This window comes from Lytechinus variegatus, chromosome 8 (assembly GCF_018143015.1).
Source record: "Lytechinus variegatus isolate NC3 chromosome 8, Lvar_3.0, whole genome shotgun sequence".
Lineage (NCBI taxonomy): Eukaryota > Metazoa > Echinodermata > Echinoidea > Temnopleuroida > Toxopneustidae > Lytechinus > Lytechinus variegatus.
In genome coordinates, this window is record NC_054747.1 from 17,886,551 (window position 1) to 17,899,315 (window position 12,765).

The 12,765-nt window shown below is 36.4% G+C and overlaps 1 protein-coding gene across 1 annotated transcript; it reads left to right on the forward strand.

Moving 5' to 3' along the window:
- The first annotated feature begins 6,878 nt into the window (after positions 1-6,878).
- Positions 6,879-9,006, forward strand: LOC121419524 (galactosylceramide sulfotransferase-like). Its single transcript, XM_041613978.1, has 2 exons — positions 6,879-7,018; positions 7,859-9,006. Exons 1-2 carry the CDS (start codon positions 6,879-6,881, stop codon positions 8,943-8,945), a joined length of 1,227 nt encoding a protein of 408 aa, XP_041469912.1. The 3' UTR covers positions 8,946-9,006.
- The last annotated feature ends 3,759 nt before the right edge of the window (positions 9,007-12,765 follow it).

Here is a 12,765-nt window from a genome sequence, read left to right on the forward strand (position 1 = left end):
CTTCACCAACTAATAGGGGAGGTGTGTCTGAATGAAGTTTGCTTGAATGTTGGGAGTGGTCAATACACCCCTTTGTTCCTCCTGACCTTCATTTGTTACAGAATTTGTTTCAGTAGTAAAACAAAAATACAATACTATGGGAGAATAGGAGTACCTCGTCAACAAATGAGGGAGGGTTTTGAGAATGGAATCTGCTTTTAATTGTTAGGAAAAGGTCAGTACTCTCTTGTCCCCCATCACTGGTCTAATTCTTTGTATTACAAAATGTACTTCTTGATAGTCAAAACATTTAGGAAAGCAAGGTGAACATATTTTAGCAGTCATTACGTACTATTATAAACATGAATTTTTATTGATTTTAAGAATGCAAGCCTAATTGATATTCCATAGAAAGGCTGTCCTAGTGAAATTAGGTCATTGAAAGCACCTTTTATAATCAAATGAGGAGTTCCTACATAATTGAATGACATTGTGTTGTCGGGGGCAATTAGGTGTGAGGGATAAAAGAATTTGTCCAGTATCCCATAATAAAATAGAAAGCATCTCAACGTGTGTATAGAATCCAGGGACTAGATTTTGATGTTTTAGATGAAAAGCTGACACGTCTGCGAAACAATGCATAGGGAATTTAGTTTTAGTGGGTTTTTTTTTTTTTTTTTTTTTCTAAGGATAGGAGATAAGGATTTCGCATGAGTGGTTTGACGAAGTCATGAACCATGATATGTGCAGCTTCCTCAGCTATGATTGGTCCGCTAGAGCTGGAAGGCGAGGGTACATGGTTGTGTTTTGACCTCGTCACCAGCCCTTTGTGGTCACCACAGTTAGCTGGATTTGCTGAATGGTTGAATGGTCTTGACGGCAGGAGGGCGAGATGTGCTTATAAAACTGTACTCGTTCCCAGCCGGTCTTAGGCCCTGGATGTCTCGAGGATGATACGATATCAGAAATACGATATAACAACGTACCTACTTTTTTCTCTATTTTTCTTTTCTTCTTTTGTCTGATACTAAAAACAAGAAAGAAGATCAGGTTAATTTTATCAGTAGATATTCAAAAGTTAATGCAAAGACTTAGTTACAAGTTAAATGTGGAAAGTTAAGTGAAAAGAATGCAAAACAAAAGAGAAAAGAAAGGAAAGAATGGAAAACAATTACACTTAAGGTCTTTTTCTATGAGCTATGCACTGAGGAAAAAATATATAGTTAGTTTTATGCTTATACTTTCTTTTTCTGTTCTTCTGTTAAACATATATAGATATACAAGTCATGTATACTCCGAGTTTCGTATTGCCCTTTGAAGCTAATGAAGGTATATTTACATGTTAATATTTGAACTAAAAGTGGGCCAGGTGCTCTCTCTTTTGGCACTCTCTTTTTAAATTTGGGGTTTGTTTGTTTGTTTGTTTTTTTTTTGTTTGTTTTTTTTACCCAATACAGAGAAAATTTTACCCATTTTTTTTTTTTCTTTCCATTCGTATTTTTTTTTTCTCTCATTTACTCTCTTTCCTTAGAATGCAATGAGGTATCCTATTAAGCAGACGAGCTTACTATAATTTTCCTCTGTAAAAAGACTATCAATACTTTGCGTTTTAAAGCCATCAAGCTTTCATTTAGAATAGGTGATGGGAGGGGCCTCGAAACTTGCATGTCTGGTTTTGGGAGATGGTAGATCGTTTTTCTACCTTTGGGTTTTGGGCAGGGGTAGGATATGGGAGGGTGGGCTTGTGTGCGTATGTGAGGGTGTATGTTAAGTGTGTTGGATACTGCCTTCATTCCTGCTGTTCTTTAATCAGGTTGAGGTTTTTTCATAGAATGGGTCATATATGTAGCTTGTGCTGTTACGGGTCATTGAGTACTATTAATGCTGTTTTTTCTTCATTTTGCACTTCCTTTCTCTCTACAGGCGTGTATGTATGGCATAGGCATACGTTTGAAAGTTTTGTTTTGTGTAAAGCTCACTGGATATGGAGGGTTTGAATTTTATCTCATTAAATGTAAGAGGTATGAGGGATAGAAGTAAAAGGAACATAATTTTTGGATGGGTCAGAATGAGGAAAGGGGATGTAGTTTTGTTGCAGGAAACTTACAGTACCTACGACGTTGAGAGGGAGTGGCGAAGGGAATGGGAAGGGCAGATGATTTTTAGCCATGGGTCAAATCATAGCAAAGGCGTTCTTATTCTTTTTAAACCAGGAATAAATTTTAAAATTGATCAGGTAGTTAAAGATGATGATGGACGTTTCGTCCTTTTGAAAGGGGATTTATTAGGGTACAAATTGGTGTTAGGAAATGTTTATCTTCCAACTAGAGATAAAATACATCAACAAATTGATTTTTTGGAGAATTTGGACAAGTGTCTCTCAAACTTATACTCTCAAAATTATTCGCTTATTTTAGGGGGAGATTTTAACGTAATATTTAATAAAGACCTAGATTACATGGGGACTAGTGTGAATGTCAAAACATACTTCGCGAACCAGCTAGAGATTTTTATAAGTAAACTTGAATTAATTGATATATGGAGGAAACAGAATCCAACAACAAAGAAATTTACCTTTAGACAGAATACTCCTCTTGTGCAAAGTCGTCTTGACTACTGGTTTATTTCAAAAACTTTAGAGGGTAAGATAAGTGCATGTGACATTATTACTTCAATAGCTCCTGATCATTCAGCAATTATTTTAGAATTGAAACCGTTTCGATTTAATGAAAGGTATGGTAAATCTTATTGGAAATTTAACAATAGTTTATGTTTAGATAAAGCTTTTGTACAAGGAATGTGTGAGGAAATCAGAGTGATAAAAACGGAGTGGTTGAAGGAATTTAATACCAAATCTTCCTTTTGGGACTTTCTTAAAATGAAAATGAGAAATTATGCATCGAATTTTTCTAAAAAGAAATCGAAAGAGAGGAGACTCAATATACGAAAACTTGAAAAAGAAATAACATCACTCGAGGAAGATCTAGTGCAATCTCCTAATAGTCCTTCAGTTATCAAAAATATAGAATCTAAAAAAGGTCAGTTAAAGAAATTATATGATGAGTCAGTAGATGGGCTCAAGGTAAGGTCTAGAGCGGTTTGGTATGAAGAGGGTGAACATAATAAGGAATACTTTGAACAGTTACTTCGCTCCAATAAAAAGAAAACTGTAATAAGGGAACTGATCAATGACACTGGGGAAGTAGTGAAAGAAATGAAAGAAATACAGTTAATTCTTAGAGAGTTTTACGGAAAGTTGTATTCAGGAAATTTAAATATAGAGGCTGACTTAAAAGCTAACAGTGTATTTTGTAAAGACTTACCGCACCTAAGTGTTGAAAGTATGAATACTTGTGACGGAAAAATTACCAAAGAAGAATGTTATAAAGCGCTACAAAGTATGAAACTTAACAAATCTCCTGGAAACGACGGGTTTACTGTAGAATTTTATCTTACATTTTGGCCGCTTTTAGGAGTGTTACTGGTAGATGTCTTAAACGAAGCATTTGAAAAGGGTTGTTTATCAACCTCTCAAAAACAAGGTGTTATAACATTAATTGAAAAAGATGGCAAAAATCCTTTATATGCTAAAAACTATAGACCAATTACATTGTTAAACACTGACTATAAGATAATCGCAAAAATAATGGCAAAACGAATAAAGGACGTTTTGAATGACATTATTTCTCCTGATCAAGTTGGCTATATAAATGACAGACACATTGGTGAAGCTATACGTTTGATAGATGATGTAATTTTTCACTGTAACAATTACTGTGAGGAAGAGATTTTCCTTATAGCAGTCGATTTCCAAAAGGCTTTTGACTCTGTCTCACATAACTTTCTTTTTAAAGTATTAGAAATTTTTGGGTTTGGACAGTATTTTTGTTCTTGGGTTAAAACCATGTATAACGGAATTAGTAGTTGTGTTATGAATGGAGGTTTCTCCACTGGTTATTTTGATATTAAGAAAGGGTTAAGGCAGGGTGACCCACTTTCACCGTATCTGTTTTTGGTAGTTATAGAAACCATGGCTCACGCGCTTAGGAATGATAGTGTTATTAAAGGAGTGGAATTTGGTGATTCTGAAGTTCGACAAATTTTATATGCCGATGACATGACTTTGTTTGTTAGGAATGAAACATCAATTAAAAGAATACAGGACATATTCCAAGCTTTCCATGACTTAAGCGGTTTAAAGGTTAACATAGAAAAAACTAATATAATGAGGATAGGAAAAAACAGGAATGACCTGGGAACACTACCATTTGGCAATATTGTAACGGAAATGAAAATTTTAGGCGTATATTTTTCCTTGGATGTAAAGAGGATGGAAAACCTGAATTATAAGGAGATTTTGAGTAAAATAAAAAGGATTCTGGGATGGTGGAAACAGAGAGACGTGACAATAATGGGGAAAGTACATTTGCTTAAGACATATGCCTTGTCAAAACTGAATTATGTTTCGTCATCATTAGTTGTTCCAAAGTGGGTAGTAACAGAGATCAAGAAAATTTGTTTTGAATTTATATGGAACGGAAAAGACAGAATTAAAAGAGACATTTGTTACCAGGACTACGGAAATGGCGGCTTAAGGATGATAGATTTTGATTTATTTGTGAAAACTCAAAGAGTAATGTGGTTAAAACGGTTGCTTTATGGGGAAAGAAATATGGGCTGGAAGCGTTATTTTGACTATAGCTTTAGAAAAGTGGGAGGTAGGTTTATTTCACTCTGTAATTACGATGTTAAATTATTAAATTTAAAAGCACCAGTGTTTTATTTTGATATGTTAAGGGCTTGGCAAGATATGGAGGAAAATCGGAATTTTAGTGCAGGAAAAGCTAATCCAATTTTTTTCAATAATAAAGATTATATTTTGAGAGGTAAAATGATTTTTGATGAAGACTTGTTTAAGAAAAATATTTATCTAGTAGGTCACATTCTCGAGGAAGAGCAGGTGAGAACAATCGATTATTTTCATAATTTAGGTTTGAGTGCTGAAAATATCATGGAAATTTGGAAGTTAACTGATGTAATTTTCAAAAGCGGAAAATATAATGGGAATTTCCACCATTTATGCTCGAATGACGTACACAAGTACAATATCTCTTTGAAGATGTTTGGAAAGATAATTTTACTGAAAGATGTACCTTCTAGAAAGGTTTATGAAAATTTTGTAATAAATTTACAACATCTCTATACTTTACAAATAAGGGATGGCCACAATAATTTTGATGTCTCAAAAAAAGAAATCTCAGGAATATTTATAAGACCTAGAATCACAATAATCTTACCAAAAGTAAGAGAATTTCAATATAAATTACTTCATGGTGCAATATACACCAACGAACATTTGTTCAAATTTGGTTTTAAAGATACTAATATCTGTTCATTCTGTAAACATAACCCGGAATCTTATGAACATTTATTCTGGCTTTGTAATGATGTTAAAGCTTTATGGCAGAGGGTCATTGAAAAACTTAGTTTGATAAAGCTTCAAAATGCAGAGTGGAAAGATATACATGTGGGAATTAATGGATCCGATCTTGAAGTGAAATTTTGTAACACGGTAATCTTTTTAATGAAATATATCATTTTTAGATCAAGGTCAGAAGGTAGAGTTCCTACTCAAGAAGAGAGTATTCAGAGAGTCGTAGAATATCGAAATGAAGAAAAAGCAATAGCTATTAAAAGGAACAAGTTAGACAAGCATTTATTAAAATGGGAGAGAATGTACCGAAATGGCAGGACTGAGGGCGATATCCAGTTGTGATTTGGGAGAAAGTGACTGTGTAGGTGTGTGTGAGGGTGTATGTGAGGGTGTGTGTATGTGTTTTTTGGGGGGGAGGGATAATGAAGTTTTCCTTTGGGATGGGTGATTCTTTGGGATGTTTTTTTTTTTTTTTTTTTTTACTTGTCGATTTCTTTTTTTGATTTGCTTTGTCTTTGATGAGTGCAAGCCAAGTAATCTCATATAGTTTTAAATCATTGTTGAATATTTGATACATGAAAGGAAAAGTGTTAGGCATATTATATGTATTTTTTTAAGGGGATCCTAGTGTCAGTATATCTATTTGTTAATTGGTTTGTTTTGGATTTGGGTCTACTTTGTTTTGTTCTTTCTTTGTATTCCATGTATAAATAGCCCTCCACAAATGTGCAAGGGAAGACTTTTTGATTGGGGCGGGGGGGGGGAGGAGTGGTGTTTCAAACATTTTTATAACTGATTTCATTGTTTCTCCTTTAAGTTATATATGATTTATGCTGGTATTAAGTTAGTGAAAAATGTCCAAATATGAAATGTAAAATATTATGTGTTTTGAAATGTTAATTTGAAATGTTATATATTTTTGTTCATGGAATCAGAATAAAACAATATGAAAAAAAAAAAAAAAAAAAAAAGTGTGGGGACTTAATTGATTTTGGATGAAATCCATGATGAAACATGTTGAAAAGTGTGCGTGTGTGTGTGTTGTGGGGGTGTGCGTGTGGAGTCGGCTTGTCCGTGCATAAGAGCTTATAAACTATAAAAACTCGTTTCAAGACCCGACGTTTAGTCCTATCAAGAAATGTTTACTCTTCGAATCAGCCGTAACTATCGGGTAAACATCATCTGGAAGCCAGTCATGCATATTGTTTCACCGGGTAGATGATTAACATTTAAGATGCACAAACTACTCCAATTCTCAAACGACATTATACGAGAACTTATACTACAACGGATTGCATAATGCATGTAATGGTCTTGTGAATCGTTGCGTTTAAGGCGTATAACCGCTCGCCGATATATATGACTTTTTGAAACACAGAAGAGCAAGCGCGGGAACGTTGTTTTAAAAATATCTCCAGTAGGCCTAGAAATCCTTTGATTTCTAAACTTAGAGTGTGTTTTCACGATGAGTACTGGTGGTCTTTCTTCAAATAGACTGGCCTTGGCGAAATCGGTATCGCTCTTGATGTGCTTGACTGTTACATTGATTTGCATGCACCTTGATAGCCAGCTTGGGGGTGATTTGATGATGCGTCGTTCCGCCAGGTGAGGAGCTTAAGGTATGGTCACACCACCCGAGCGTTAATTGTTGGAGCGATCGTGGAGCGGAGAGAAAAAAAAATCATCACCGCTCGCTACCGCTCACCATTTTCGATTTCGATTGTTTTTTGTTTGTTTGTTTTTTCGATTTTTGTTTTCGATTTTCCCCCAATTTTGTGAGCGAAATTCGACCCTCTCTCCCTACCGCTCCAACAACGCTCGGTAGGTGTGACCAGGCCTTTAATTATGCAACGGAAAAACTACGGTGCTCATTTAGGTAAAAAATACTAGTTAAAAGATATTACCTCGCACTTCGCGCTCGCATAATTTCTTAAGTACAATCAATTTTCCTAGACAGTGCTTGAAATAGTGTTTAAATTTACCTTTTTTCAGTTCTGAATTTCAAATATTTTCAGCTTGCGCTTCGCTCTGTTTCGCATTATTGATTTTCATTATAAAAAATGTATTTTGAATGCCCATATTCTAGGTCTAAACCTAGAACACGCGCACGCAGGTTTATTGACACACGCAGCTTGTTCTTTATCTAAAACGTGCTTGAATTATCCAGTTTCAGATCAGAATAAAAAAAAGTCTGTTCGAGGTTCTCGCTCGCATTCTTGCCGTTTGGAATAACCCCAAGAGAACAAAGGCTAAGTTCCACTATAGTCAACTAAAGCGCATGGGCAGCTAAGGGAACTTATGGGACACAATGGAAAAGAACAATGCGTTCTCTCTGATGTGAAATAAATGTTATTATCGTTGTTTTATTAATATTGTTCTTGTTGCCTGATCTTGTAACTTACAGCAACGGGATCATTAATTTGCCTCGTTTTATCTTTTTTTCAGATCGACAAACAATTCGTGGCGCCTTCGCAGCGAACCGGTTCCGGCTTTCTACTCGACATGCATACCAAAGTGGCGAGTTGTGTTTATCAAGACTCACAAAACCGGTTCGACGACTACCGCATCGCTTCTGGAAAGATTCGGCTACAGACGGAACCTTAGCTTCGCTATGGATAAAAGCCTTCATTACTTCTCTCGAATGGAACTATTTGATCATACCATGGTTTTCAAGGTTCCTCGTAGAAAACGTAAGGACTATGACTTCCTGGTGAACCACGCGCGGCTCAATAAGAAAGAAATGGATATTGCGGTCCCGAACGCCAAGTACATATCCATCATTCGAAATCCGGTTAACCAACTCGAATCTGCATTCGGATACTTCGAAATGGCAAAACAACTCGGGATCCGAACTAAGCAGCCATTCGTCAGCTTTATCATGGATCCCATGAAGTATCTGCCCCGAAAACCGAATTTGCGTTTTGCACTGAAAAACGGACAGCTATTCGATTTCGGCCTGGAGCATAAATACCACGGGAACATGACGATGGTCAAGGACAAAATTGACCAGTTGGCAAATGAAATGCATCTTGTGATGCTAAGCGAGTACTATGACGAGTCTATGATTCTTCTCAAGAAGTTGATGTGTTGGGATTTTGAAGATGTCCTTTACATCAAGCTTGGGGTTCGGAGCAAGTCACATCGTTATTCCATCGATAGAACGATCGAAGAGAAAATTAAGAAATGGAATGCCGGCGATGTGATGCTTTACGATACTTTCAATCGCACTTTCTGGGAGAAGGTTCGAGCGTACGGTCCGTCATTTTCCGACGATCTCGCCCATCTACGGGCCATGTTACGGAACGTGACTGATAATTGCACAGACCCTGATAAGAGGAACTTAAAGGATAAAAGAGTAGAAGAATACATGCTGAAATCAAACTCGTCAAAATACTGTGAAGATCTACTACGTAACGACGTTCAGTATACGACGCTCTTACGAAGTGAGATGGTTAAACGAGCCAAGACTGAAAATCGGAACAGTTTTATTTCTTTTGGATGGGGATATAAAATAGCTTCATATCATTTTTGATACCTAACAGTAGACCCTATTAATAGCAACCACAGTGGATGGCGTTGATTTTTATTGCTACTATGCCAATTCATTTTCTCACGGTATTTGGTGACATGAAATAATCCTAGTTCACTATTAAGGGATCTTCTCTCTACAATTCAAGACTTTTGGTGATAGAGCTTTTAGGAAAACGGCGCCAACACAATGGAATAATAAGAAACTTCGAATGATTTAAATCTGTGTTAATACACCTACCATCATAACTATTCGTATCATATGTGTCTCTAAGAAGTATAATCATTATTAGTATCATTATTTTCTTAATCATTATTATTATTTGTAAATTATTACAGGGCGAAAATGAGTTTTTCATTGACATTGGGCGATATTTTTTAAGGAATAAAAACTCAGCTTTCTCCTTTATTATTTTATTTGGCGTTATCACTTAAATCAAAGAACTTTCCCGATGTGTTCATTTATTTTTATGTTATGTTTCTTATTTGTTTTGAATTGTCGGACAGACTCTGGTTTAACTTAAAATGAACAACATGCCAGATTCTTATTTAGCCACCCTATCAATGGAAACAAAATGACAAAGAACAACTCAGAAGTCTTTGACGGAAGATGTTAAACCGAAACAGCAGTGTCGTAGGTTTCAGAGCTGACGAAATATTGCAAATATGTCATTTGTTGTGTGGCCAGTGGTCAGAGCATCGGACACATAATCGCAAGGTTGTAAGTTCGAATCGCCACTCTGCAATTGTCTCCACTTTGATAAAAAGGCCCGAGATTGATATCTGTCGTCTATAAGGTCAGTCGCTATGGCTGCTTAACCTAGGCGTCAAATGTTACCTATTTAATTGGTTATATACCAGCTTGAGGTTTACCAGCAAAAATGCTGTCATGCCGAGTTACCGTTCACAGAAACAGAAAAGTTTGTCCATGCAGAAACCGCCGTTTTGATCCACCAGTTTTTGACAAAGACTTCTTCTTGTTCCTTGTCACGACAGGCATTTGACAACATTTATTCTGAACATTATTGAATCCTCTGTACGTGCCTTATACCGAAAATTACATAGGGAGTTTTTGCTCTACAATCCACGACGGATTCGTGAACACAGAAAATATATTGTCAAAGACCATTCATGACAATGAACAACCAGGAAGTTTTGTCAAATATCGGTGAATCAAATAAGCAGTTTCGCCATGGATTCCAGCTGGGTGAACGATGTATTTGCAATTGTCAGCTCCGAAACTTAGGACGAAACTGCTGTTCCAGTTTTCCGGTTTTCGACAAAGGCCTTTCAGCTGTTCATTGTTATTTGACAGGCATTTTCAATAGATTTACTATGTTCTCGAATTCGTATTGCGTAGCGGTTCCAAAAAAAACCTCGAATAAATGATTTGAGAGCCAAATGAGCTGAAATATTATATAATAATAATAAAAATAGTGATAACGTAACGTAATATTCGGTCCATATAATTTGATATTGTTTTTTATAAATGCTATTTTTTCCTATTTTATTAATAGTAAAGTATTTTATTAATAATAAAAGTAAAGTCCTGATGGCTTCCTGCATGTGTGTAAAATTTTGATAAGTCTTAACTTTTCTCATGAATTTTTATGAATCGAATCTAGTTTAATTTACAAGTATTTACAGGGTCATTTGCATTCAAATTATTGTATTCAAAGTGCACTGGATATGTATTTCTCCTTGCCGAAATTGAGTGCACTGCGAGAGTGACCCTTTAATTTTACTTTATTTCCTATATTAATACTGTATATTATTTATTGTCTTGTAATTGTTTTTATCTGTAATTCATGTTCATTTCAGTTTGTACTGCGAGACATGATGTTTTTAATAAATTCCATTTATCTATCTATCTAACGTTTTATTTACCCAGGGTAGCTACCTCAGTTAGGAAACTGCTCTACCAGCGGGCCCTGCATAACATTATGTTATTATCACCCTTCTCCAATCTAAATGCTGAGCGTCTAGCAAGAAGGCAGAAGGTCTTTATTTAATTTTTATAAGTCTTTGGTATGACTCGGCCGAGGATCGAACCCACGACCTCCCGTTCATGAGGCGGACGCTCTACCACTGAGCCACCATAACACTACTGTTACTGATTCATGTAACAATTGGCTATCCATACTTAAACCAAAACTTTGAACCTGAGTTTAAGTTAAACCCGACTTCAGAATACGGGCCTAAAAATCAAACGCAACTTTCAACCAGTCAAAAGCGTGCATTCGGGACTTACGATTGACTTTTTTTTAATTGCGATTAAACGCAAAAAAATCCAATTGATATTAGGTAGCAATCGGACATGGATATCAGCAAAATATGTGAGGTAGGAATAAGTAACATATACGTGGAGAGATTGACGATACTTGAAAGAAAAAAGATGTTATGTATTTGTATAGGTATGTGTGTATTATTTATGCAATGATATGTATCTCGCATCTAACACTTTATCCAAGATTTGTTCCTTCGTTGTTTCTATGTTATGCTTATATTATTTTTTCTATGTTTCTTTGTTTTGATGATGATCCTTCAATGTCAGGATTTTATTTCAATAAACTTTTGAATTTGAAGTTGAATTTCTGTTAGGTAATGGGGAAATAAGGGAAAAAATGGTTATAGTTTAGAGGGAGAAGGAGAGGCGAGAATGTGGCGGGAATTTCTGAAGATGGACAGTCAAACCGCTGCACGCACGTCGAGTCTTAAATATAATTCTCTTGATTCTGCTCCTATAGCTGCTCTACAACTCCATTCGCAGACTCAAACCAGTCTTCTCTCATTCCTCACACTCAAGCCAGCTTTCTCTGATCACCTCAACACACTCTTACCTAGCTCTCCAACATAAACCAGCTTTCCACTCACTAAGCCTCTGCTATCTTCCCTACCCAAGCTTTTCTACTCCTCTAGCTAGCGTCCTTTTATAATGGCTACACTCATTTCCAAAAGATACTTCGTAACCTCCACTTTTTCGCCTCTCCATTTCTATTTTACCCCATATTTTACCTCTATCCACTTCCTTGGTCCTTTATATCCAGGACTTAACCGTATACCTCCGCGAGCAAAAATTTTATATATTGAGATGATTTTTTTTCGCTAGTCTTCCCCTTCACCTTATCTTATTCACTCATCATCCTCTTTTTTCTCTCTCTCTTTTCTTCCCTCTTTTTTTCTGTCTTTCCCTTTTTCATTTTGTTTTGCTCCACCAATAGGGAAGAGCGGCTGGGCCCCTCGCCCCATGGATCGGCCTGTCCCTCATTTGGGGGAAGGTCCTCCGTACAATGTAACACAATCAGCTATTAAAAGTACACTGACAAGAAGGTCCTGTGGTCTTTTTTTCATCACCACTTACGAGGAGCTTTTTTCGTGCAACGTTAAAAAAACAAAGTAGAGCCACCACTCCAAATGTCTCCAATCGCAGCCAGGCGGAAATGGGAACCCCCAATATGCCAATTTCTCCAAAATTAACACATTCACAATCTGTCAGACCTAAATGAAGCGAGCCAGAATTCCCACCACATAGTGTGGCAGAAGCAAGTGATCCTGATTGAGCGGTCGCATGATATTTTGAAGGGGATGGGCTGAGACGATCTATAAAGGTGACGTCACATTATGAGGGCATATAATAATTATTATGGCTACCCGTTTCATACATGAATTCGCCCTCTATCCATCCGTTTTCTCCCTCATTTTCTTTACTTACCCCCCCCCCTGCACATTAGCTTTCTAACAAGGTGAGCTAGCCTATATCGAATGGTAATTAAAGGACAGGCCCAACAAAAGGTTTATTTGAATAAATAGAGAAAAATCAAAGT